Source organism: Cannabis sativa, chromosome 3 (assembly GCF_029168945.1).
Source record: "Cannabis sativa cultivar Pink pepper isolate KNU-18-1 chromosome 3, ASM2916894v1, whole genome shotgun sequence".
Taxonomy (NCBI): domain Eukaryota; kingdom Viridiplantae; phylum Streptophyta; class Magnoliopsida; order Rosales; family Cannabaceae; genus Cannabis; species Cannabis sativa.
The window spans coordinates 1,914,408-1,942,315 of NC_083603.1; the positions used below are offsets into that span (position 1 = coordinate 1,914,408).

Below are 27,908 nucleotides of genomic sequence, written 5' to 3' on the forward strand. Positions count from 1 at the left end.
AAAATAAAACTAAAAACCAACCTCGATCAGATCTTCGACATGTGTAATAGATTTTTGAAATTTTTTTCCCGAGAAATTTACGGGAAGCGTGGGCTCCTCAAGTTCGGCTTCGATTTCTTCGAAGAATGGGGTCTCACACGCTTCGGCATGGGAGCTTCAAAATCAGAATCAAAATCATCAATGATTGGGCGTTTACCCTTGGATTTGTTGGCCAAAGATTTCTTGCCCATTTTTGATTTCTTTTTGAGAACTGGAGAAGGGGATGAAGATGACCGAGTGATTGCCATGGTATAAATAAGATTGAAAAAAATGAAACGAGAGAGGGAAAAACGATTGCTAAATCGTGGGGTAAGAAGGAAGTTGAAAATTCGTGGATGAACCAAAAATAAGAGGGAAAAACGTGATAAATTATGGGTGGTTAATGGAGGTTACTTGAATTCAAAATGAACTTAGAGAACAGAAATGAAGAATAGAAAATGAAATGAAAACAAAATGAAAAAAGAGAGGGAAGAGAGTATGATTTGATTGATGATGCATGGGGAGAGAACACGTGTATGCATGGTATGATGAGTAAGTGGTAAATGTGTAATAAAAATAAGTTTGTAAGTATAAATGTAGTAATAGGCGTGTGAGGGTAATTATGTAATAAAGTGTGTAAAAAGGATTTTTCATGTAAAAATTTCAAAAAATTTCTCATTTTTAGTTTAAAAAATAGATGTAATTTTTTTCATTTCTTTTGACTTAGAGGAGTGTTAATTTTAATATTCTATTATAATTTTTTAAATAATTTCTACATCCGAAATTACATGTTGGAATATTTATTTAAAAAAATTATAGCAGTATTCTTTATAGTTACAATAATATAATTATCCTTGTAAATCTTTGAAAAATTCTAAATAATTTACGGTAACGAAAACAGAGTTCTTAATATTTTAATTTACTACGCGTGTTTAAAAAATTTTAAACTTATTTTTCAGTACTGTAAATTATTTGAATTTTTTTAAAAAATTTATAAAGATAATATTGTTACTATAATGAACACCACCATAAAAAAAAATTAAAAAATATTGCAACATATATTTTTGGGCACAAAAATTAACAGTAATACTCTTCTTTTAGCTTAACATCACAATAACAATACTAAAGAGAAAAAGAAAAATGACACATGTAGATATAAATTACATAAAATTCGACACACAAACTATTTTTATTATGTGGGACGCATCTCAAATAAGAATAATTAATTTAATTTTTTTATCTCATAAATATGTATTAAATTTATGTGTAATTAATTTGCCTGTACAAATATTTTTGCATTGATCCAAATACATTTTCACACACTAATTGAGATTTTTATTTCATAGTTACACTTTTTGAAAACACAATTAATCAGACCGTTAGTCTCTTATCTAAAGCAAATTGTATTTTGTTTTTTAGTCAAAGTGTAGACAATAGTGTAATCTCTAAAAGAGAATTGAGGACATTAGGTAGGTGGGTAGGTTAAGTGTTTCCACACTAATAGTCAATCATCACCTAAAAGTTCCAACGAATGATTTCTCTAACAAAATAATAAAATCACTACTAAATTTATAAAGCATATGCTCGAAAAAATAAAATCTAATTAGAATTTTTGCTACTAAATTTTGATATGTATTAAATTATGTTTTATGAATTTTTTAGGCCGTCAAATATTCTATTTAAATTATTAAGAGTGTTGGATTCAATGACTTATATCCAATTTCGATCAATTTTACTAATACAATAATTGTCCATGTACTAAATCGTGCCCCTCGAACTTTGATATTTATCAAATCGTATCTCATAAACTTTGAATTGTATCAAATTATACTTTTTAAAGTTTCATTCATGATCATATTAGACTTCTCTTAGTAAAACTGGACAAAAAGTCTTTAAATTCAATAATCACAATAGTTCAGAGAAATTTTTAACAGCTTGAAAAGTTAATTGCATAATTTGGTACATGTCAAAGTTTATGGAGACAAAAATCATAATTAGCCAAAAATAAATATTTTAGATTTGAGACAAAATGTAGCTTTAATAGCCAAATTTTATTATGCACGTAGTTTGCTCTTATAAAGTACGATGTTTAAATGGCTGGAACTAGATAAAAATTAAATTCTAAAAAAAAAAGTATATATTATAAATGAAAAGGTCTATACTATGATTATGATTATGAGCATGAACCAATCCTTTTTCAATCCAAAATTATGGCAAGAAACTTCAACAATGCCTTCTCCTTCTCTTACCAAATTCACATTCCTCATTGAAATCCCTCTACATTCAAAAATTTTGCTACAATTAAACTTCACAGCCATTTTCGAGAAGCTACTTCTTGTCATGTTGTTATACACCATATTTGCTTATTTGTACTATTGATCGAGTACTCTCCACATGACAAAATTGACTGACTTGTTTATATTAGAGTAATTAGTAAAAGTGGACACTTTTTTAATGTCAATTGTGCTGTGAAAGCTTCTTTGAAAAGAGTTATTAAAAGAATCACTACCTTTCATTAAGAGTAATGATGTGCCCTTAAATTTTAAAACATGCACAAAAAATTTACATACATTAATGTGGTAGGTTTTTAAATCAATCGTAATAGTGTTTAGCACTCTCCTTAATATCATACTGTTATTAGTATAAGTAAGTATTAGCTCTCATATCTTAAGAAATTAATTTTTAGGGAATATTGATAACTAATCGTGAAACAACATTTATAAAAAGTACTGATAGTACTTCATAAGGTGTAATAATTTGAAATATATTTTAAGTACACTTATCATTACAATCTAAAAAAACAAAATTAAAAATTATTTTTACTATATATTATCACTCATTATATATTACACCAACAAATAGTGCATGACAATTTGATGTATACATAATATCATGTAGTATTTTGATTTCATGGTTATGTTTGTTGGGTCAATAGAAGAGGCCAAATCACATGTAAAAGTTAGATAATTAAGTCAATAGAGAATTAGAAAAATGTCACAATACAGTATAGGATGACCATGTTTTTGTAGCCTTTATTTTTCAAGATTGATTAACAAAACAGCCCATATCAAGCCTAAATGTACGCAAACTTAATTGTCTTCTCAACTATTTCAACCAAGTAAAAAAAAAAACCATAGTAAAAGTGGATGCTTTCCATCTTTTTTCAGTTGAAATTTTGGAGGAAAAGAAAAACATAATGTAAAATATACATTGGACTTTGGATGTAGTAGTAGTCACTTTGAAGAATCACTATCATTCACATTATACTCTATTGTCTAATAATAATGATAATAGGTTATTTTGGGATCTTTTTCTGTGTTTTTTAACATCTTATTTTATAATTCATCGATATTTAATGTCAGAAATGTTAAACATAATTTGTCATGTTATACTCTAGTTTAAATAATTGAAGTATTTTTACTCAATTTTAATTGACAAATCTTTCACTAATTGTTAGTAATAGGTGCAATCAATCACATTTTCATTCGAAATAAAAATCAAATATAAATTTTTTAGTTGAAGATGTTGTTAGAATTTTTGTCCTATTTTGTTGATTCTATCTACATGTAATAAACTATATTCAATTTACCTATTAATAAAATTTTCATTTACTTTTTTTTTTTTTTGAAGGAACCATTTACTTTTTTAAAAACATCATAAATAGCCTATAAAAATGTATATTCTCATTTTCTTCTATATCAAAACAAAATAAAATAAACACTTTTAGATTTTACTTATTTTCCATGAATAGAAAGACAAAAAGACATTTCGAAGAGTAATCAGACAAGTTATTCCCACAATCATTTATCAAAACACTTTGGTACACAAAATATCAATATGAATTTATACATACAAAGATAACAAAGTTGAGATGAAGTGACACACAAAATATATATATATATAATGAAATTGAACTTCATTGCAAGATTGATTATAACATTACCATCAAATAAGTGTTTAAGCAAAATACTGCATCAGAACGAAATACATACTTGAGTTCATTTCGAGCTTCATGCAACAAACATTTGTCCCCTGCAGATTTCATAAATCACCATGTTAAAAAAAGGAGCTAATCGAAAAGCTTTCAAAGTAAATGAATGTTATTACTTTGTAAAAAAAAACAAACAAACTCAATGAATTTACCTCTGAAAACAACACTATTCCTTGCTTGAATGAACCATAATAGAAGAAGACTGTCTCTGAAAACAACATCAGAACCACAATTACAGATATACCAATGGCTTATTCACTAACCTGATCGGATTCATCAGATGTCACATCAGATTCTTCTTCCTCTGCAATCTCATCTTCAGCAATCCTGGGGGCTCTACTGGCAGTAATCTTCGATAGTGCCGCAGTCTTACTTGCCCTCACAGACTGCCTGTTTACTGGAACAATTGAGGTAGGTGAACTTTCTTCTTCTTCTTCTTCTGATGAAGAAGATGTCTCTTGCTGCCTCACTTGTCTCTTGCCTCGTTTCGGTTTAGTTGAACGAGGAATTGGTGACTGAATAGTTTTATCTGAAACTCTGGGATCCAAATTGAAGTCTACTTCTAACCTCTCCAATATAAGATTAGCTTGGTCTTGTGCCGGGAGTTGCTCATCATCCACATTTCTATCAACTTCACTAAGATGATCAGCCATTCTTTTTAACTCCTTAATAAGGTCTCTCTCTGTTGTTGATACAGATGTCGTAACAGAAACTAAAATCCTCCTCATTAACTTAATTGCATCTTGTTCAGATGAGCGGAAATGAAGAAGAACAAGTATTTTAGAAATAGCTGATATATATGCCCTTTCTGCAGAGGTCTTTTTATTGGGGAAGTTTGCCACCTCTATTGCTATGCGTATTGCGAGCCCTTCCTCGCCACACTCGAGTGGAGGTTCGACACTATCTTCGTAAAGAGGAGCCTGCATCATCTGCAACATGAATCTCGATGCTTGGACAGCACGCTTGCGCATTTTAGACACTGCAATGGGAGAAGCTGCAGTGTTTCCATCAATGCCTGGCCACATAGAGCGCATGACTGGAACAAAGGCCTTGGATAAATACTTCTTGTGATTAGCTGAGAGGGAAGGGTAATGCTCGAAAAACACTGATAGACATTGTTTCAACCGTTGCAAATCTTTGGTTTCACTGCTGAAATACAAGCTAATAAGCTTGGTTAATAGCAAGGGATGTAAAGAAGTAGGAATGCTTGGATAGCTTTCACTCAAAAGAAGAATCTTTGCAAAGCCCTCTGCAAGAACACCCTGAACTGACTCATTCTCATCACTTGCTAGAAAATCACCCCAATCATCTTTAACAAGTCCGGCATACAAGAGATCGAGTAGTTTAATATTCAAGCTACCTTCTTCATCATCGAAAATTGTCGTCGGACTTGATGAAACTTCATTCTCTTGACAATTTGGTAAGAGATCCAGTCCGAAAGCACTATCAACTTCCTTAGGATTATGCCACATCCCAAGATCAATCAATGCCTTACTAGCCATTATGCTAATTGGAGTTGGGCCCTTAACAAGTGAAAGTCTTAACTGCCTTACAACTTCTTTACTCGGCTTCTTCTCTAACAAGCCGAAAAGTGCAATACACCTGATGGAAATCCTCTGGACGTCTAAATGCACATGTTTTGCCCCAGGAAGCAATATAGATTGCAGTATTTCAGTAGGTTCAATAGCTTTCCCTTGAATCAAACGCAAGGATTTTGTATTCTCTAAGAGAAAGCCAATCACCGCAAGAGAGTGCATCCACTGCATAAAATTCGCTGTTCGCTCCCTGCAAGGCTGAGCTAGCTCTTCTATAACACTAAGGACAACTTCTTCAAATTCACCACTTGCTGAATGAACCTTCCTTGCCAATTCAAACACTGCATCAGCCCAATCTCTATCTCCTCCAAGATTTATTCCATCTCCGAGGACAACAATGTTCCCATCATCATCTTGTTCATTGTCAAAAGGCTTGTGCAAGAGCTCCATCAAAAATTCACTAGCCACCTTTCTGTTTGCAGAATCGGAAAAATCAAGCATAGCACCAAGCAATACAAGCTGTCTAGATGTAAACCGATAAATGGGTCCAGCATTCATATGAGCTTTGACTAGTTTTATGTAGTCAGAAACAGTTGCAGGTAAAATCCTCTCCAGAAGGTCATTGTTCTTTGAAGCCTCCTCAGCATACACTGCAGCTTCAGTTCCCATAGTAGCAGCAGCATCCGAACCCTTGGCCTGCGCTTCTCTCTGCAAGTGCCTACATACCATCTTCCAATAAAGAGCATCTTCAGCTTCCATCAATTCAATGTTTGAGGTGGAATTCTCGGCATCTTCAGTACTAGTTTCATTGTGTGATGATATGTATTGTTGGATACTTTCTGTATCATGTAATTGAATTAAGCCAGCTTCTAACAACACCTGCATCACAGACTCGCCAACCGTTTCATATGTTTCAACATCAAGATACTTGAGAAACTGTACAGGGTTTCCATTGCAGCATTTGTTAAGCCACTCATCTGTCATCATTCTAATACACTCCTTTACAACAACAGTAGAACGATCTGCAAGTCCTCTCTGAAGAATAACTGTTCTGAGCTTGATGCTGCCAAAATAAACCATAACCATTAAACCACCTCCAATTCAAATTTAGTTATATACAGCCAGCCAACAGTATGTACAGTGTTAGTAATACGAAAAACCAAATCACATCAGAACTTGAAAATATACCTGAGGCTTTGAAGAGGAAATTTATCAGCTAGAACATAGTATGCAGCTTTGCGTACTGATTCACTAACATCCATCGTACATTCAATAATTGCTTGTGAAGTAGCATTAGAAGGAGGTAGAGATAGCAGAATAGTCTTACGCACCTCCTATGAAAAAGCACCATTTGCATATTATCAAAAAGATATTTGTAAATGAGGGGAAGTAAATACACTGCCATTTCTGAAAGGTATCCCACAAAAATCAAACTAAAAGAAAGAGTGATGTGTTTTATCAAAGGACCTGCCTTTTCTATAATAAGAAAGAAATATCTCAAAAATAAAATACTAAAGTAAGAGTAATGATATGTGCACACACTTATGTGGTAAGCCACTTATTATAAGTATGTATGTGCATTCAAATAAGCTCTTGTAGTATAATTATACTTGTAATTTATAGCCATATAAGCAAATTGTTATAAAAAATAACAGGAGAATATTTGCAACGATTTGCATAGTTCTAAAGATTTTATACAGCATTAATCTAACTAGATATTCCTATGCATAACTAAACACAGTTATAAGTTTCTACACATGCACATTTGCTGTTTTATTAATCAAGTTATTTTGAACACCTAATATAAATCTCTCTCTGAGAAAACTTTAACTACCGAAGTTCTTTTCTTCTGTGTTATTTGGTTATTCTCATTCCAATGTATTCTTATTCAATTATTAAAGTAAATGTATTGTGCAGATTACATGTGATTGATTATACAGCATTAAAGTAAGTAGGGAAACTCACCGCACTTTGTTCGAGAGGAAGAAACTCTAGAAATAAATCAAGAACATCACTGTTCTCACAATCAATTGCAAATCGAGAAAGAGCCCTAACTGCGTAAGTACGAATCAAAGGAACCTTGTCCACCACCCGGACCTTCAAGCATTCTATTACCTCATCCCAAAGTTCGCTAGCTACTTCTGCATCATCAGGTAACCTCATGATAATCTCGGAAAAAACCTGACAAGCACGGAACCTGGGTGTCTTGTTGGCAGCAGCACTGGCAACGAGGAGGAACCTAAGAAAGTCCTCCAAGAAGGCATCGCAGTCTAGATTGTGGTTGGGATCTCTGTAGGTTGCGAAGGCAGAGACGAAGCGGACAACACGCTCGGCTGAGGGCGATCGCCTCTGGAAGGCGAAGAGAGGAATTAGGGCTTCGGAGAATGAAACAAAGAAGGATGATGATGAAGTTGTTGTCTTAGAACGTAGGGAAGAGAGGTCCTTGAGTTTACGGTTGTGGTTCGCGTTGGATACAGAGGCTTCGTCGAGGATTTTGGCGATTTTCTTCGTCAATAGGCTCTCTTCAACCGCCATTTCTGTCCTTATGATTATAACTACAATGTAAGTACATCATATAAGGCAAAATTCGATGAGAAATTTGATAGAAGTCGTTGAAGAAACAGACGATTTTACATAATATAAAATGCTGAAAAAACAAGAACCGAAGGAGAAGAAACGAACCTGAGTTGAGGATCGAAAATGGCGTCGAATCTCAGAAAGATGAAGCTCCCGCCCTTGATCTAAGGTTTATGGGATTTTGAATATTTGAAAGTGGATAGGAATGAAATTAGGTGGGAGTTTGAATTTTTTGAAAATCTATTCTCAATCTCTTAAACCGGGTCGGGCTTGGTCCGATTCAGAATAAAATGTGACGGGTCGGACCGAACTGAACTAAGGCAAAAGTAGAGGTGGACAAGAAATTCAATGCAATTCAATTGAACCAAATATTTAATCCAATCCAATTATAAAAATAGCTCATTAGTAATTTTTCCTCCGAACTCTGATATGTACCAAATCATGCCCCTTGAACTTTTTTGACTGTTAAAAATTTTACTTTAATTATTGAGATGTTAGATTTAAAGACTTTTGTCTAATTTTAGTAAAAAAATTCTAACATCGAAGAAAGTTTAAGAGACATGATTTAGTACATATCAAAGTTTGAGGGACATGATTTGGTAGATATCAAAGTCTGAGGAGCATGGTTTAATACATAAAGAATCACTGAAACAGTATAATTGAATGAAATTGGACAAAAGTCTTTAAATTTAACAATCTCAATAGTTCAGGGAAATTTTTAACGGCCGAAAAAGTTCAGGGACACGATTTGGTACATGTCAAAGTGAGGAAAAAATTACTAATAAGCTTATAAAAAATGGATAATTACATAAAGACCATTGCTACGAGACAATCATAGTGCCTAGCACCAATAGTACCCTCTACTATTTCTGTTACATAAAATATCAATTTTTGTAAAAAAAAAAAATGTATATATTTTTAAGATATTTTAAAAACACAATAAAAAAATACATAAAAATAACATTAAAACAATATCAAAACAACATAGTGCCTAATGGAAAACACTCCCGGCTAATTCTCTATTAAAATCCTTAACAGAAATAAAAATTATATTACTATAAGACACTCATAATATCTAACACCACGACAAAATATCTCTCTACTATAGTTAGTAATTTTTTATAATATTTATTACACCACTAGACACAATGAATACCCTTTGGCTTTTCTCTTAAAATAAAGGCCAAGTCTAAATTTACCATTTCTTTTTGAAAAAACCAATTAAGATTAACGTTATCATGCTAATGAAAATAAAAACTCTACAAGAGACTAAAAAAAAAAAAAAAGAATGACTTGATAGTGTAGTTTTAAGTTTGACCCTTCTTTTACAATTTTACTCTGATTAATTTTAATTGGTCTTCGATAAATTTGAACTGTACGTAAGAAAATATTCTTATTACCAAAGATTTTCATTTTTCACCAAAATTAATGTGCATGAAAAACAAATCAATACAATACAATAATATAACTCTAAAAGAGTATACATTCTAATCCATATTATAGTTTTGCAGCAAAGCAAAGACCAGAATTGGCAGTATAAAACTAACAGCACAGAAAATTAAGAACAAAATCTATGAAACAAATTTATTCAAATACCAAGGAAACCCTTAAGTGAGTCATCATCAAGGAAGGATTTTGCGTCTTCGTCTTGGGGTTTCTCGCCTTACATACATTTTCTCCATTTCGTTTAGAGGTCGACTGGAACCATCGGCTATGCTAACAAACTTCCACCCGCCACCACCTCCACGCTTACCACGTGACCCCATTTTCTCCACTGTGAAATTCCAGCCATTTGAAGGACGACGACGGCTGTACTTGTGTCGGAAGACCTCACCTGCCATCTGTGTGTGTACAAATGCAGCAATCACATCAAACAAAGAAGCATAAAGAAATGCTGTGCTGGAATTGGCTCTGCCATTCATCATTTTTTAAAAACCGAATGCAGCTAGAAATTAAAAATACCCAACTCAAAATTGTTCATGTTTGTGCTCTCTTCAGATAACGGAGTTCATGATATGTTTAAATTTGACATTTACTTAATTTGTCAAGGAACGGTCAGGAAGAACTTACTTTCTTTTTGTTGAAGTTCATTTTCTGGACGAATTCTTCATAAAGCATCTCATCTTCTTTTTGTGAGATCTCATAATGGACTTCATCTAAATCTCTGGTAGTACCATCCCAACCTTCTGGCATAACTTTAAAGTCGGGTTTGTATGGAAGTGATGCCACATGAAATTCCCGATCATGTGAGATGAAGAATCTGCAATATTAAGAAACAGAAAAAATGTCAGTACAGTGTGAAGAAAAATAGTTTGTGCACCCAAAGCCTATGGGGTTTTCAAGTCCCTTATAAGTATCTCGATAGAAATTTCGATAGCCTCCTGATCCTGAAATACTACAGGGTTATGTAGGAACCTTTGTGCATTGGAGATAAAGTTTACATACAATCACCAGTAAGCCAACAGGGATTTAAATTATAATTTAAGAGCTAGAAAGACGAAAACCCTGCTCTTTGAAACAAATATTTGCTTGGGTAGGGTCAGTACTACCTTTAAGACATTCCACGAGGAGCACAGTGCATGTATCTCTATTAACTAACAGGATAGTATCTATGTCAAAAGAATACTAAACTCGAAAACCAAAAGTGAAGAACACGTAACGGCTTATAGCATGTTTTAATGTGATGAAGATGATCCTAGACATTAAAATATAAACCTCAGATAAATTATAAGGGAAGGAAAGTAAGGATAAGCAAGATTTTAAAAGACTAATAGTAACTTAAACGTTTCAATAATTAAAAAAAGGATTTCTCAATCTAAATAGGCTTTCTCAATCTAAATACTAACTCAAGAATCGAGAGTACAAAACCAGATAAAAGTAGTTGCAACAAACAGATTTACATAATCAATGATGAAATAAGAACATCAATAATATCTTCAGTTCTACAATAAAAAAAAGACAGATTATGACACCACTTTGATCTTATAAACAACAGAAAATGATTTATGTATATAAATAAAAAAAAGAGTGCAAAACTCAGTTTTTCTAGTCTGCCTATATCATACTTCTTTGTACACATGCAGACAAACCAAACCATCAAAATTCTTACAATTAGCTGCATGTAACAAACGATATAATTCTCATGAAACTTTATCATGTGTTTAACCAATATTTTGACTAGTTATAAGATTATTATGAAAAAGGGAGTAAACATGCATTACTAATAAAGATTCTCTACCAACACAGTTCAACAATGAGATAAAATAATAAACGAAGATCAAATGTTCCTTACTCGGGGAAGGCATCAAGCAAGAGCTCAACAGAATCATCCAAAGGACGACCAAGCTTCTTTTCCTCCTCCTCTTCAAGCTCCTTGAGCCAAAGAATGGCATGAACTCTCTGCCTCATAATCCTATAATCCTTTGCCAGTTTCTCCACTGTGTAAACTTCCGGATTTTCCTTGTGCAGTTTATACATCTCAGCCTTCTCGGAGTCCTTGAGATAAGATCCTCTAGCACCAGGTTCACGAACTTGCTTCAATAAGACAGTCGTCTCCTGCATCCTATTACCCCATCCATCCAAAACTGCCCTACTTCTCTTGTTCTCTGCTTTCCATTCTTCTAAGCTATCATCAACTTTCTGAATCTCAGTAATCACTGTAGAGTGAGACTTATCACTACCACTAGAACGATGACCTGCAACCTCCCCATCGAAATGATCCTTGGTAATTCCAGTAGACCAAGAAGACACTGAATCCCAACCCAAATCCCCTGATGTGGTGGAATCACCAAATGTTCCAGCTACAGCCTTTCCCCATTCACCTCCGCTATCATTTTCACCATCACCGCCCCGAGATGTTGATGAAAAGACACGAGAGGACGCATATTTATTATAAACTTCGCTACCATTCCTCGACTGAATTACAGCACCATTTTGAAGCACGTCTTTTGTTTTCTCATTCAAAACTCTCAATGTTGAAGTGTTTGCATTAAGTGAAATAGAGGACAGACGGGTAATAACACGCTGCAGATTCTGCATTGCTATAGTATTTCACTCCTAGAATTGACTCTGCCACTCAAGAAATTCCGAAAAAAATCCTGAAAATCATAAACACCCCTCATCAACATCCACCAGACAATCTAAGGTATTAAGCTAAACCAACAAATATGAACATATAAGCTGCAAACGAACACGCCCAAATGCATAACGAGAGCCAAATGGGTAATTTTCCAAACTAACAACCTGAAAATGTTAAATTAGCAAAAGAACTACATTGAGTTTACACTGTGATTATGGTGAAATAGTGTATATTTATGATCCATAATAGTCTTTTTAAGGTCGCATAGTGTAATTTTTGGTAGCTTAAATTTAATGACTATTTTTACAAAAACACTCAAAAGGGAAATGAACTTCACTATCTAAGATTCCAACCCAAAATCTCTGATGGGAAAAGAGTAAAATTCATTTGCACAATTTCGTAGAAAAATAAATAACATATAATAGAAATATAATTTTATTCTCCTCCATTTTTCCAAAAACCAATCTTGGTTATTTATAATCAACAAATAACACTCTTCAACATCAACTCAAAAACACCTACAATTAGTTAGATAATTCTTCTTCGCTTTTAAGCTCCATTGTCAATAATCGGATTTAAAAACTAAAACTAAAACTAAAGCCAAGGATATCAAAATAAAAAATTAAGCCAAAAAAAAGAAGAGAAAAGAATACATTACGTACATAAATAGGGCGAAGATATGAAAGAGATAATGGCGGCGGACCTGGAGACGGCCGATGGTGGCAGCAGAGAAAGCTTGGAAGAGCGATTGAGAGAGAGAGAGAGAGGAGAGAGAGAGAGAGAGGTAATAGAGTTATTTTCACGTCGAAAGGCGTTGGCTGGAAGCGGAGCCACGGTGGGTGTGCGTGCGCCAGAGTTAGGGTTTGTTGGGCTTTGGTTGGGCTTGGGCTATAAGACTTTCAAGATGGATTAGAGATGGGCTTTTTTTATAAATATGAAATACCCACTATACTTTATGGGGTAAGTTGAAAAATACCCTTTTTATTAATCAATTAATCAAATTTACCTCTAATTTTATATTTATTTGAAACATACCTCTTTTTATATCTATTGTACCCAAAATACCCTAACATAAGAGAGTCACATGGAGAGTATCTTGAAGTGACAGGGGCAAAATTGGCACAATATTTAAAAAAAGAGATAAAAATGATAGACTTTAAAAAATAGGGTAAAAATAAAAGAGGACAATATAAAAAGAGTATAGAGTGTAATTTCCTCATACATACCTTTATTGGGAAATTTACATGATATATACTACCTTTTGCTATTTTTTTACAAAAATACTGTCAGGCGGTATTTTTTATTTTTTTATTGTATTTTTTTATAAGTTTCATACTGCAGTATACTGTGTTAAGTTTTCACTGGTATTCTACTGGTATTTTTTAAGTGTTCTACTGTTGTTTTGATTTGTTCTGTTTTGTGTTTTACTGGTGTTTTATAAAAACACAATTTTTTGAAAAGATTTTCGTGTGACAATATTTTTGTAAAAGTTAACCCAAAATCCAGTATTTTTGTAAGTTTTCCTACTTTATTTTAGTTTTTACTTTATTCATATTCGATATAAAAAAATAAATGTTAGACTTAAGTAAATAGTAAGAATATAATCGACAATTCATTTATAAAAGTAAATATATTTTAAAAAAAAAATTAATAAATTTTTTTAAAAAAATATTCCTTAATTTATCCCTAAATTAGTTGGGAAAAAAACAAAAAAATACAAAAAAGGAAAAAAAAAATTACAAAAATACTTTGGGCCGGCCCATTAAATATTTATACAGTCCACATACAAATATTTACAAAAATACCACATGCACTAAGCCTAATTTGTACGCAGAGCGAACCATGAAGATGAAAATACGCGCTCGTTTCAAAACCGCAAAACAACCAAAATGAAACCAAAACGAGAAAAATACAACTATTAATTCTGGCAAAATCAACTGGAAAAGAATACCTGCAATGATCTATACTGAAAATGACGAAAAAAATCGAAAAAGCCGTGAAGAAGCGAAATTACACATTTGTTTTCTATTTTATTCGATCAAAATAACTCCCCCTAATATCGAAATCTATATTCATGAAATGTAGATCTGTAACAAACAGATCTGGAGCTCCCACTAAATCCAAAACAATGTATGATGTGAAAAATTAAAAAAAAAAACCTCATGAATAATACATCTACGTTATATACACTTGCATTTTGATTTATTTTTTGTTTTGGTTGCCTTATAGTTGCATTATCGTTTTATGATACTTTATATATTATGCAAGAATTTAATTTGATGGGACTAAGAAATAGTAGTTATACATAGTAAGTTTTGTGCAAATAGTTGCATATTAATTTTATAGTGAAATAACATATGCAAGTAGCAAAACTATAACAAAACTACAAAACAACTGTATGCAAGTGCAAATAGTTGCCTTATAGTTGCATTATCGTTTTATGATAGTTTATATATTATGCAAGAATTTAATTTGATGGGGACTAAGAAATAGTAGTTATACATAGTAAGTTTTGTGCAAATAGTTGCATATTAATTTTATAGTGAAATAACATATGCAAGTAGCAAAACTATAATAAAACTACAAAACAACTGTATGCAAGTGCAAATAGTTGTCTTATAGTTGCATTATCGTTTTATGATAGTTTATATATTATGCAAGAATTTAATTTGATGGGGACTAAGAAATAGTAGTTATACATAGTAAGTTTTGTGCAAATAGTTGCATATTAATTTTATAGTGAAATAACATATGCAAGTAGCAAAACTATAATAAAACTACAAAACAACTGTATACAAACTAAAATACAGGAAAAACTCTTTGAACATCAACATCCATGATAAATCTCATTGTTACCCATTGATGATATAAAAATGGGACTGACCAGGTTAATCTAATCTATTAGCTTTGCCACCTTTACTCATAAATCTTAATCATGTTTGTCCTAATATTTTTCTAATATTAATTTTATAACTCTACTCACGTCAATACTACTATAAGCATGAATTAGATCGTTTTCTTTTCAAATACATATAGAAGGTGTAAAATTTCAAATATGGGAGAAAACCAAAAAGAAACCGAAAACAAACCTCGGTTCGAACATCAGCACCAACATTAGCTTTTTTCCCAGAAACGTTGACAATGAAATCTCTGCATTATTTGTTGAGCAAACATACATAAGAAGCACGAATGATTTCTATACTCTTTACGGCTTTATTCTCTACACAGTCGCTCCATATGTTATCAAGGTCGGTTTCTTCGTAAGAATATATAAGAAACTAGCTTTACAATTTAAAATTAAAAATAAAAAGAAAAGAAGAATTGTTATGTAAAAAAATTTAAAATTAAAAACTGAAATAAAATTAAAAATTAAAAATTAAAAACGAAATAAAATTAAAAATAAAAAGAAAAGAAGAAAAAAAGAGAGTGAAATGATGGATTGATTGATAGAAGTCAATCCTAGACCTAAGCAACAATATATAAGAAACTAGCTTTACAATTAAAAATTAAAAATAAAAAAAAAAGAAGAATTGTTATGGAAAAAAAATTAAAAATTAAAAACTGAAAATAAAATTCAAAATAAAAAATTAAAAACTGAAATAAAATGAAAAATAAAAAATTAAAAACTGAAATAAAATTAAAAAAAAAGAAAAAAAAAGAGTGAAATGATGGATTGATTGATAGAAAATAAAAAAAGAGAGGGAAGAGAGTAGGATTTGATTGATGATGGATGGAATGATGACTAAGTGGTATTTGTGTAATAAAAGCAACTTTGTAAGTAAAAATGTAGTCATAAGCGTGTGTGAGTAAATTTGTAATAAATTGTGTAAAATGGATTTTTCATGTAAAAATTTCAAATTAGTTTTTTTAGATGGTTCTTTTCTTATTCAGTACCATTAAATATTGTCTTTAGTATAATCACTGGCCAATTTTTTTTCTTGCATAATTTGTAATAAATAGTTATCAAAGATATATGAGATCATAAATAAGAAGAGAGAAATTAGTAAGATAGTTTTTTCAGATTTAATATCATAAAGAGTATAAATATGTAAAGATTAAATCAAATTTTCATCGTTCAATTTAAGAATTTGAAACATTTCTTGGAATATGACAAATCTACAACAACAATAATTCCTTTCTCTTAAAAGAGTATTTGAGAAAAATTAATGACATTTTAAGAAGGTTAATTAAGATTTTTTTTTTTACTTTCTAAATTTTAACATGTATTAAATCATGCCCCTAAATTTTTATGATCGTTAAAAATTTTCGCTAGACTATTGAGATTTTTAGATTTAAGGACTTTTATCCAACTTCATTCAATTTTACTAATTCAATGATGACCCATGTCCTAAATCATGCTCCCTGAACTTTAATATCTACTAAATCATGCTTCTCGAATTTTGACACGTACCAAATTATGTCATCTGAATTTTCATCTATGTTAGACTTTCCTTATTAAAATTAAACATAAATTCTTAAATCCAACAATCTCAATAGTTCAGTGAAGATTTTTAACAGTATTACAAGTTTAAAAGGCATGATTTAATCCATGTTAAAGTTCGAAAGGCAAAAATCTTAATTAAACATTCAAGAAAGAACACATCTCAACCACTAGTAGCAAGCTCAGAAGACAAATGACAAAAGTACCAACGACACAGACTCACACAGATCAAACTCGAGTCAGTTTAAGCTTAATGTAAACGGTGCCATATCAGCGAGAAGGAAAATTAGTAGGCTTCGAGCAGTGGTGAGGAATAGCAATGGGGAAGTAGTTGCAGGGCTTGCAAATATTCATCAAGGCACTGTGAATGTGAAACCAAAGATTGCAGAAGCATGGACCTTGTTGGAAGCACTAAAATGGTGCAGTGCGCAGCAACTTAACTTCAACCAAATCGAAATCGATTGTCTCAATCTGGTTCAACATAGTAACACCATAAATGACAATATTTCTGACTATGGTGGTCTAATTGATTGTATCCAAACTGTGTTATCTTCTTTCCCTAATGTTTCCCAAGTTCACACAGTTGTTCATAACTTGGCAAAATTCTCATTAAGTAGACAATAACACTATGACCCTTTCCTGATCTCATTTTCCCCTCAAAAACAAAAAAAAATAAATAAATACTACAACATTTCATCACCTGCTCATTTGGGTGAATTTTGGGGGTGTAAGTAACAGCATTCAAATGTCAAATGATTTATTCTGAACAAACAAAAAAGAGAACGAGTTTAATGTTCGCCATATTTCTTTTTAAGCCGTTCTCTTACAAAATCACTTCGAGCTTTTGTTCGGGCTTGTTGAGGAGCAACATTTACGTAAGACAGATGAAGACCATAAGCAAAAAGTGCAGCACCGGTGAGAAAGCATCCCACTGTCGATGCCATCTTCTTCGGGGTAGATGGAAAACACATAGACATTTTCTACATACCAAAAATAAAATCTTTAGGAATTCTCTAAAACATCATTATATTATTACAATTCTCAATAGAAAATCAATCACTATATTTCAAATAATAAAATCTTTAAGAATTCTCTAAAACATAACTTAGATTTTCTTTGTCACCAACACTTTATCAACACTAAGATGTAGAATTATCCCAAACTCAAAACCATACAAATGGGATTCACATAAAATAACTTATGAAAGTTTCTTTGGCCCTGGCCCTTGCGTTTCAAATATTTCCATCAAAATTAGAACAAAATCTCGATGATTCATTGTTAACACATATTCATATTGTAACGTTTCAATTATAAATAACGCGGTCGCAGTACAAATGGTTAAATGTATGAAACAAAGAAAATCTAACCTATTTTTATTGTTCTACACTACACACATATATGTTTTAGGTCCAGAATATTGATATCTTATTTCACTTGGGGAAAAAAATTGAATTCTCCAATTCCAAGTTCCAAAAGAAATGATAAAAGTAAATAAAATATCTAATACTTGCAGTATTTTTATCTTATTCTCAATCCTAAGGGGTGCCAAATATGAAATACAAATATAAAAGAGACTACAGGCAAAATCAGTGGAGTCCATATCTAGAAATAATTTGAGAATTTCAAGCCTCATATTAATCCTCTGTTTTTAAGCTATAATATTGTTCAAAAGTTGAGAATGACAATAAACTCATGCCTCCAAATGACATTCACATATCCATATTTTATATGATAATTTAAAGAAAACTCATACATTTCAGCTAACACATTTTATATGATAGTTTAAAGAAAACTTACATTTTATATAAAATTACTTAAAGCATAGCAAGACAAAAACTCTATTTATGCACCTTAATACTCACACCATAATTTACTAACATAACATATACAGAGTACAAACACCAAAAATTAAATCAAAGTCAACATGACATAAAATAAGAAATGATATAAACTATTTGCTAAAAGCAACTGGTAAAAAAGACTGTAACAAACACATAAGCCCCTAGAAACTGAGTTAAGTTAAACTCGAGAGAGCACCATTGCACCTGTGGAAGAACTTGTGTACCCAATTCATTCTAAACCTATCTGTTTGTTGGCTAGCGCGATTCTTAACTCCACCAAGATATAAAATAGAGGCCTCATCACACCAAGGGTAATTAATAACCAACATCTGATGCTTCTTGCACAAACTCAATTGTATTTGAATGAAATTGTTAAGACAGTTTCCCTTATATAACCTAAGTATGAGATCACTAATCATTGGATATGAAATGACATTTTTATCCACAACAGATTACAACTTACAACCAAATTCAAACAATATAAACACAATATCAGGGAAATCAAAAATTAGGGTTACGAGAAAACAAACAGTGCAAAGACAACACCCGAAAATGTTCTCGGAGTTCACCCAACAATGGCTACTTTTCCGTCAAGCTCTCCTCAGAGTAGTCTTGATCTTCATTCATCAACATATCAGGTAAAGGTTACAACTTTGTCTCTCTTTTTGTTATCACTGTTTTTCTCTCCTTTTACAAAGTTACTAACTCTCTTTTTTTCTCTCTTTTGCAAATACACATTGAAGAAATGACATAACAATGTGTTCTCTTTTTTACAAGGCTTTCTACAAAAAAAAGCTCTCTCAATGGCTCTCTGTGTTACAAAATGAAGGAAAAATGTATCCTTAAATACCCAACAGAAATGTCTAACATGAGTATGAAATATGAGCCTCTAAAAATAATATTATATGGTAGAATAAAAGTTGGATGGTTTTAGAAAGTCCCTGTCATTATATGAAAAAATAGTTTACTAGAAAATATTATTACATGTATGCTAAAGGTAAAGATATACCCCAAAATGGCCAAAACATAATCTATATTCACAAGTTAAGAGACATGGTAGGTTTAAATTTGTTCTAACAAGCATTATATCAAACAGTTTATAGGCAGAATCCAATATAATAATCAAAACTGAAATTTAATCACCCAATTAAACAAAATGACAGAAAAATATGCCAACACACAAAGATAAAAACAAGGAAACAAAAGCCCATTATTTTTTTATACATACAAATATTTATACACACATAAATAAGGGACTCAATACCTATACTAGTTTATGCTGGTTTCTAAAGGAGAATGAAAGAGAGTATCTCATTCTATATTATTGTGTATAATCCTTTATTTTCCTTTGATTCATAAATAGAGTACCACTAATAATAATTGCTTTATGAAACTCAAATTTACAATGAATACAAAAATTTGAAACAATAAGGTTGATATGATAATCAAAATTGAATAACTAAATAATGGTTAGAATTAATCAAAATAACCAGATGAGTCCATTATAAAGAGATACCCATTAAATTATATCTTCCTATTTTCTTTGCATCCAAACCAAACAATAAGGTAAGAAGAAACTTACTCGGAGATTGAGCTAAGAAGATGAGACAGAGATAGAGAGAGAGGCAACTACATATGTTGGTTCGAAGAATTTTAACTTATTTTTACAAAAATATTGAATTTTGAGTAAAAGTTTACAATTTTCACCTCGCATAAAAAAATGTATGAAAATATTAGATTTTGAACAATAATTTATAATTTTATTGCTATTCGGAATTTTTTATAAAATTATTAGATTTTGAGTAAAAAATTTATGATTTTACTTTTACACCGAAATTTTTATAAAAATATTATTTTTTTTATAAAATAATTGTAAAACAACAGTAGAACAACTAAAAAACAACTGCGAAACAATATTAAAAACTTAACACAATGCACAATATAAAAAATATACAGTGTTTTTAAAAAAAAAATCTTTTTTTTGAAAGCATTTTTTTAAAAAAATTCTACCTCATAGTAAAAAGAAAAAAAATGAGAAATTTCAGTACGTGGTGTAAAAATCCATTTTAACTTCGAGTAAGATGATACCATAACACATTTTTAATAAAGTTAGGACTTGTTTGGTATGCAAAATTGGACTGGATTAGATAAAATAGTATTTGGGCATGCTAAAAATTTAGATAACTTCTGAGATTATTCTCACTCTAATTATTTATCCTATATAGAGGTGGGACAAATAATTCTATACAAATGAGATCTTTTTTTATCATTTTTTTAATTTTGATTTTGTTAATAAATCTTAAATTTAATAAGAATTTAAATGAATTAATTATTTCAAATTTATTTATAGATTTTTATCAAAAAATTATTCATTAAAATGGGTGAAAATGTATAATTTTAAATTATCATGCATAAACTATAAAAATTTAAAATAATATTAAATAATAATAATAATCTAATTTGATTATAAGAGAAACAATATAATAATAAACTATATATTCTTCTCTAACAAAGACTATATGTTCTTTTTAAATTACTAAAAATTTATATCAATATTTTAGAAAACTAATATTTATACTAAATTAGTGATTAAAATATTATTTAGCATAAATAATTTTATGTTATTTAAGTATTTTTATTTTATTATTTAATTAATTATTAAATAAAAATATGATATATTATTTTATTATATATTTATGATATGCATTTGATTATATACTAGGTGTTGTTACGTGCCAAGCCACGTAGTGTTAGTTTTATTTAATATTTTATTTTTTTTATTTTAATTAATAATTAAAATAGTATAATTATTTGAATGATTTGTTTTATAAAAATAAAATATGTGTCAGTATATTTAGTAAGTAAAACATAGTTGTGTTATAATAATGTAAGTTATTAATAGTAAAATGTACATTAATCTTCTAACTGAAAAAAGTTCTATTATTTCATTTCATATCTAATAATAGCTACACAACTATATATTTATAGATTTTCACATTCTTTGCAAATTACTAATAAGCACCAATAATATTTTCATATTCTAATATTTTTCAACCTTCTCCTCTTGGTGGTAAAATTAAAAATAAAACTAAAAATAAGCACAAACATATAAGGTAAATACTAATTACAGCTCATTTCATCTTCTTTTTATTTTTTTAAGCTATTTTATCTTTTCTAGACATTTTATCTATATTTTTCTTTTTTAAAAAATAAATAAAAAAAATTATTAATATTCTTTTTTAAGATAGGTTTGTTAGAGAGATATGTGGCTAAGATGATTTTTTTAATTTAAAAAGAGATTATTAATATTTAAAAGATTGTTTGATTTTTTGGGTTTAATTATTGGGTTTATTTGTTAACGGGAGATCAAACCTAATCGTTAAATTTAACAGAATATTCTTTTATTTTTAAGTATATTCTGTTAAACCAAGAAATGCAGTTAGATAAACACTTTTAATATATAAAGATGATATATTAATTTATAATTTAATTATTTTTATTATTCATTTTTGTTTTTTTACTAGGTGTTATTTATTTTTATATATTTATTATTACATATTTTTATTTTAATTTAAGTTTTCTTAAAAAGAAATAAATAAAATAGTTTAATTTATTTTTAAATCAAACGTAATATTATTTTCAACATAATTTAATCTTGTTCAGTCCAATCCAATCTAATCCAATCATTTTCAATCCAATCCTAAATTCCAAACGGATCCTAAAGTTCAACTCAAACACAACCAAATACTAACCAAGAAGAGCCACATTTTTTGCATTGATCCCCATACTTTTAAGTTTTAAGCCAAAAAAAAAAACTGAGAATTCAGATATTAGGTAGGTGGGTAGGTTAAAGACTTTCATCTCTAATAGTAAGTCATCACCTAATAATTCCAACAAAAGAAAAATCCCTCTAACAAAATAATAAAATGTGAACAAAGAGATATACTTCTTAAATTAGATAATCTAAATTTCCAATAACTAATATAGCTACACATGAATTAGCTGTACATGTTCTTCGAATTCGAATTAGGGTGTTGAACTCTATTTTAGTATTCAATGATTATTCAGTGCTTTCAAAAAAGAGTGCCAAGAATCTAAGTAAATAAAAATCACTACTAATGAGGCTCTAGTAGCCAAATTTTATTATGTATGTAGTTTGCTCTTACAAAGTATGAGGTTCGAGTTGCTGTTACTAAACACGAACCAAGTTTCGAGAGAAAAAAAAAATTATAAAATACAATGTTTATGATTATGATTATGAGCATGAAGGAGAAACCAATCCTTTTACAGTCAATCCAACATTATGGCAAGAAGCTTCAACAACACCATCTCCTTCTCTTACCAAATTCACATTTCTCATTGAAATCCCTTGACATTCAAAAGTTCTGCTACAATTAAACTTAATCGCCATTTTCGAGAAACTACTCCCGGTTATGTTGTTGTACACCACATTGCTTATTTGTACTGCCGAGTACTGCCACGCAAAAAACCCAACTTGTTTATAAATGATATAGTATAGAGTAATTTACAGCGTAAAACCTAAATTATATTTTTGAAATTTCTATAAGTCAATATTCATGTGTCATTTTCTTATTACTAAGTGTAATGTTTCGGTTCATATTTCAGATACACATATCATTACTCCGAAAAACAAAACAAAATTGAGTATTTTGTCAAACACCTCATTATTCATATGTATCACCTGTTCTGGACAAGGGTCCTTCTGATCACAATAGTATTGGTCTATGATAATGGGGTTGGTCACATTGTGCATTGCTATGTTTTGGAACACTATGTTTTCTCCATAACCAGATCCTCCCTGCATAATCATATTATATCATAAATATCATTATAATCTCTATGTTTATGTTGTGATTCAAAAATACCACATTTAATTATTGCTTAAAGCATGATATATAAGATGCACATGGTATATTATATACGAGTAATAATATGTACACTCAAAATATATATCAAAACATTACACACAGTGACGTAATACCTTTTTTTAACCAATCATATTATCTAAACTGAAATCTACTGTTTCAAAATAGTGCATGACTATTTGATGAATATGAATAGTAGTATTAAGAAAATTTGAGATTTTATGTTTAATTTTTTTTTTATTTAATTAGAAAAATCTCTCATTTTTAAATTATGGGCTAGGATTGTTTCATCAGTTAAATAAAAATAAAAAATTAAGTTTGACGTAAGTATATTTTTTATATATATATATTTGATATAGTATGAAAAGAGATATTTTATTAATTAAATTTGATGGTTATGTTTGTTGGGTCAATAGAGGAGGCCAAATCACATGTAAAATTCAATTAAGTCAAAAGAAAAGAAATAAGGAGAAAAAAAATGAGTAAGTATTAGAAAAATGTCACAATTTAGCATAGGATGAACTGTTTTTCTAGGCTTTATTTTTCAATGTTGATTAAGAAAAAAACTCATATCAAGCCTAAATGTGCTCAAACTTAATTGTCTTCTCAACTATTTCAACACTTTTGAAAATCGGTATACTCCGTTAAATCCTACAATATTTGGAGACTAGGAAACTATAACAATTGTTATCTTTGTAACGGGGATCAGTTCTCGACCACAACTAAATCGAATCCCGAATATCTTTGTTAAGAAAAATTTGAAAAATCGGTTAATATAATTGGAATTAAATTGAAAAATTCACCTGCCAACTCTTTATTCTGACTCCATTAGTAGTTCCTGAAATTGTTACTCTATCCACCATCACATTGGAGACTTGGGCTTCTGTATTATTAGGTCCTAAGCTACCAATGCTGCATTTACATAAAATATAATATATACAATTATTGGTCATGAAAAGGTTGCTAACAAAATCATGATCATGATTATATAAATATATATAATAATAAAGCTTATTGAGTTGACCTTATTCCATGACCTGGGCCACAAGTTATATCTGTAGCTCTTACATTGGTTGTCCCATTTATGATAGAGATACAGTCATCACCTTCAACCAAAATATTTAAATATACTAATTCAGAATAATAATATTCCCTAAATCTGGTCAATAAAATAATAAAGGCTTAATTTTGATTATGTATTTTAGGGAAATTCTATGGTACATCTATTATCCAGATAATTACAATCTTAATTTTTTTTGAAATTCGAAAACATGGCTCAAACAGTCTGTTACACGAGTGCCTTTTTTAGTTAACAAACATGTGAAATAGACTGTTTAAATGTCTTGACTAACTATAATATACACTATCATATATAAAATTTTGAGATTATAACTATTTAAATATCAATAAGACGAAAAGGGTGCATCGGTGTACTATAGAAATAGGTTGTATTTTATGAGTTTTACCTGTTTTGATAACACAATTCCTCAACTGAATATTCTGTGTGCCTTGCATATGAATTCCATCTGTGTTTGGACTATTACTTGGGGCAGTCACCAATAGATTCTCAACTTTCACATTCACACATGCATCAAAGAAAAGATGGAATTTTTGTGCATCTTTGAATCTCAGATTGCTCACTATTAGATTCTTACAATCAAAGAAAGTTACAGCCTTTATTCAAAACAAAACCGAAAAACAAAAAAAAAACATTAGAAATTCATATACATATTGTTTCATTTTAGTTAACAAAGACTCAAAAAAATCTAATAAAAAATTAATGAAATGAAAGATGCTTACATGTGGGGCGCGAACACAGGGCTGTTTTGATGGAAAGATGCCCCGAAACAAATAGAAAAAAATTAGTATTTTTTTTCATAATAAAATATAGAGATTAAAAAGCAAGAGGGTGAGAAGTATTGACATACAAGGGATTTGTTGACTTTGCAAGAGTTTTCCCACCATATTTTTCCCTTACCATCAAAAGTTCCACCACCTTCAACATTCATGTTCTCTACACTAACAAAAACAAGCCAGTGCCACCTATCTTTTATGTAGTCTTTTCTATGAGAAGAAGCTTTGATTGTTCCAGCAATCTAATATAAAGAGAGTATTTTTCTATTATAAAGAAAACCCTTATATACATATATAATATACTAGCTCGAATAGTTAGACATGTGGTTTGCCTCTACATAAAATCACAAAGAGAAGGAAGGGCTCTACGGAAAGTGGGGTTTCTATGATTTGGTAAAGAATCAAACTTATTTAAATGTTTCTGTTATTCCATATTTCCTTGGAAAAGGCGAAGAATAACGGAGAGTTGTCCGAAATGGACACTATATGCTTTTCGAGAGTCATTCTCACCTTCCCCCGGCTTATCAGTGGCAGTCTGCTCAGGGTTCCAAACTCATGATTGCAATAGTTTTTCCGAGCTATAAATATTATAAGGTTATACGGGGGACCTAGTTTCGAAAAGTACCTTCAATGTGAGCTGAGAAGATTTGCAAGGACCTGTAAAGTTCATTGGCCTAAGGTGATAAGTCCTATTATTTGGGACCAAAAAAACACCCCCTTCAGATGAACAAGCCTTCTTCCAAGTCTTCTTAAATGCCTATGGTACCAATTCAAATTTTCTAAATTATCAAATCAAATACTAATTAACTGAGCATATCAAAAATGAAAAATTTTGAGCTAACCTTTCTGTCATCTGTTCCATCACCCTTAGCTCCAAAATCGTCAACATTAAAAACCCGATGAGAGCTTCCATGACTAAGCCTTGAAACAGGTCCAAGAGTGTTGTAATTGACATCAGACTTGACCAATATAGGAAACTCATTCTCATCATCATCATGATGATGAGAATTAACAAAAGAGAAGTGAAAACAAACAGAAATGAATAGAGCTAGTAAGGTGAGAAAATAATGAAGTTTTCGAAACATTTGAACTTAAAGTAACAAAGGAGAATATGGTTTTCAATGAAAGCTTGGCAAAGAGTTGAGAAAGTTTCTATGCACATGAAAATGAATACTAAAATAGCTAAGGCCGCCGTTATTGAATTTCCATTTCAACAAAATGTTGAAACGTGAGTATATATATATACATATTTTATATACAATTATAGCTAAGGCATCACATGTAATAGAATACTTTGCTGACAAGAATGGTTTTTACCATTCTCATAAGTTAAAACTAAAACGTAACCAGTTACTTTCTCAAACCTTAAAGCAAATGATAGATACTTACAAGACAACATACAGAGCAACCATAAATGCCCCAAAAGACCAATCAATCATTCCAAAAAGAAAAACAGAAACAGCAGAATTTGATTAACCCTTAAAAAGATTCAAATCAGGGTTTTTGGTTAACCCTTAAAAATTGAAACTTTCTGAGCTATAGTGATGACCTAAAACGACCCACAAAAGAAAATGAAACAAAGGTAAGTACTTTGAGTTTGAATCAGTATTTAGGTTACAAATTCAATCAATTTACCATGAAAAATCTTCAAGCGATACATAAATGGAAGCATTGAAGAGAATTGAAGCTTAATAAATGAAGCAATTTGATGTAAAACGATTCAGATTTCAAATTAATTAGAGCATAAAATTATTATCCAATATCCTAACCTATATATCACTTAGACGGAGACAGTAGCTTCTTCTGGGACCACCGGCAACGGCGGAGCCGAAATGGAAGTTGCCATTTTTAGAAGGGGAATTTAATGTAGCAAAAATTAATGTAACAAAATTCCAATGTGTGTTTTGCTTTTTTTTTTTTGACAAAATGTATGTTTTGTTTTTCTAGTTTGAGGAGTTTGTTTTTATTCATTATTCGGTTTTATTTTTATTTATATTTGAGACATTTTTTTTTGTAATTTTTTTAGTGAATTTTTTAGTTACAATAATTTTTTTGGTAATTTTTTCGGTGATGATGACTTTTTTGAAAACTTTTTTGGTAACAATAATTTTTCTAGTAATTTTTTCAGCACCGAAGACTTTTTCAGGGCTAGTGACTTTTCCGACAAAATTTATTATTGTTTTATAAATATGAAATTTTCACTTTTTATAAAAATATGGTATAAAAAAGCCCATATAAATATAAAAAAAAAATACAACCCCGTAGTATTGTGTAATTTCTACTTTTTTATAATATTTATTAAAGTAAAATAAGTAAGACCTGATATTAATGTTGAAATTTCAAAAAAAAAAAAAACTTAAAAAAAATTAAAGAATCGTGTTAAAAACACGCTACAATAGATGCTTCTTTCTTTATTTTAAAGTTTTCTTTAAAATTTACTATTTATGTCTTAATCGGATTAGTCGGGTAAATTCAATTTAATTAGGCAGGTTGACTTTATTTTCAATGTGGTCAATATATAGATTGGACAGGTTATATGCCCCCTCAACTTAAATCTTGATCTGCCACTAGGTATTTTTTTTTATATAATGATTGTATATAGATTGCAAATTGATATATACATGTTTTTCTTTTTGAATTAGTCCGAACAATATCTCTTTCACCACACATTCGTGTGGTGTGTAGTA

The 27,908-nt window shown here is 30.4% G+C and overlaps 3 protein-coding genes and 1 non-coding gene across 7 annotated transcripts; all 4 read right to left on the bottom strand.

The window, feature by feature from the left end:
• Window positions 1-3,794: 3,794 nt before the first annotated feature.
• LOC115711381 (uncharacterized) lies at window positions 3,795-8,557 on the bottom strand. 3 transcript variants are annotated; one of them, XR_009686710.1, is made up of 5 exons: window positions 8,227-8,557; window positions 7,510-8,081; window positions 6,733-6,878; window positions 4,162-6,607; window positions 3,795-4,050 (listed from the first exon to the last, which is right to left on the bottom strand). XR_009686710.1 is itself a non-coding variant. In XM_061111466.1 (4 exons), exons 2-4 carry the CDS (start codon window positions 8,077-8,079, stop codon window positions 4,261-4,263), a joined length of 3,063 nt encoding a protein of 1,020 aa, XP_060967449.1. In that variant the 5' UTR covers window positions 8,080-8,099; window positions 8,227-8,556; the 3' UTR covers window positions 3,795-4,260. The 3 variants fall into 3 exon arrangements, 1 of the variants encoding a protein (XP_060967449.1); XR_009686709.1 differs by having other exon boundaries at window positions 7,510-8,099; window positions 8,227-8,556; XM_061111466.1 differs by having other exon boundaries at window positions 3,795-6,607; window positions 7,510-8,099; window positions 8,227-8,556.
• A 995-nt stretch (window positions 8,558-9,552) lies between these two features.
• Window positions 9,553-13,050, bottom strand: LOC115709922 (protein GAMETE CELL DEFECTIVE 1, mitochondrial). Of its 2 annotated transcripts, none has more exons than XM_030638183.2 (4): window positions 12,903-13,050; window positions 11,414-12,218; window positions 10,192-10,381; window positions 9,553-9,962 (listed from the first exon to the last, which is right to left on the bottom strand). In XM_030638183.2, exons 2-4 carry the CDS (start codon window positions 12,157-12,159, stop codon window positions 9,744-9,746), a joined length of 1,155 nt encoding a protein of 384 aa, XP_030494043.1. In that variant the 5' UTR covers window positions 12,160-12,218; window positions 12,903-13,050; the 3' UTR covers window positions 9,553-9,743. The 2 variants fall into 2 exon arrangements, with proteins under 2 accessions (XP_030494043.1, XP_030494042.1); XM_030638182.2 differs by having other exon boundaries at window positions 12,862-13,035.
• A 3,701-nt stretch (window positions 13,051-16,751) lies between these two features.
• Window positions 16,752-20,189, bottom strand: LOC115708834 (uncharacterized). The gene is made up of 2 exons (XR_009686711.1): window positions 20,064-20,189; window positions 16,752-17,620 (listed from the first exon to the last, which is right to left on the bottom strand). It is a non-coding gene; the product is annotated as an uncharacterized LOC115708834 (transcript).
• Window positions 20,190-22,576: 2,387 nt separating this feature from the next.
• On the bottom strand, window positions 22,577-27,891 carry LOC115711542 (polygalacturonase). Its single transcript, XM_030639897.2, has 11 exons — window positions 27,843-27,891; window positions 26,857-26,908; window positions 26,064-26,142; window positions 25,847-25,978; window positions 25,296-25,463; window positions 25,168-25,188; window positions 24,834-25,041; window positions 24,392-24,473; window positions 24,171-24,279; window positions 23,184-23,300; window positions 22,577-22,955 (listed from the first exon to the last, which is right to left on the bottom strand). The coding sequence occupies exons 1-11, from the start codon at window positions 27,889-27,891 to the stop codon at window positions 22,737-22,739; spliced, it is 1,236 nt and encodes a 411-aa protein (XP_030495757.2). The 3' UTR covers window positions 22,577-22,736.
• Window positions 27,892-27,908: the final 17 nt, after the last annotated feature.

What these genes read in the sequence shown, in the direction of transcription:
- LOC115709922 (XM_030638183.2), bottom strand. Translation starts at nt 12,159, where the DNA reads ATGCAGAATCTGCAGCGTGTTATTACCCGTCTGTCCTCTATTTCACTT. An exon ending in TTGCTTGATGCCTTCCCCGA is followed by an intron (nt 10,382 to 11,413) that starts GTAAGGAACATT and finishes TTAATATTGCAG; the next exon opens with ATTCTTCATCTCACATGATC. An exon ending in TGAACTTCAACAAAAAGAAA is followed by an intron (nt 9,963 to 10,191) that starts GTAAGTTCTTCC and finishes GTACACACACAG; the next exon opens with ATGGCAGGTGAGGTCTTCCG.
- LOC115711542 (XM_030639897.2), bottom strand. Translation starts at nt 27,891, where the DNA reads ATGTGTGGTGAAAGAGATATTGTTCGGACTAATTCAAAAAGAAAAACA. An exon ending in TCAGAATAAAGAGTTGGCAG is followed by an intron (nt 23,301 to 24,170) that starts GTGAATTTTTCA and finishes ATGATTATGCAG; the next exon opens with GGAGGATCTGGTTATGGAGA. An exon ending in AGGACCCTTGTCCAGAACAG is followed by an intron (nt 22,956 to 23,183) that starts GTGATACATATG and finishes TTTGCGTGGCAG; the next exon opens with TACTCGGCAGTACAAATAAG.
- LOC115711381 (XM_061111466.1), bottom strand. Translation starts at nt 8,079, where the DNA reads ATGGCGGTTGAAGAGAGCCTATTGACGAAGAAAATCGCCAAAATCCTC. An exon ending in TTCCTCTCGAACAAAGTGCG is followed by an intron (nt 6,879 to 7,509) that starts GTGAGTTTCCCT and finishes GCTTTTTCATAG; the next exon opens with GAGGTGCGTAAGACTATTCT. An exon ending in TTTCCTCTTCAAAGCCTCAG is followed by an intron (nt 6,608 to 6,732) that starts GTATATTTTCAA and finishes TTATTTTGGCAG; the next exon opens with CATCAAGCTCAGAACAGTTA.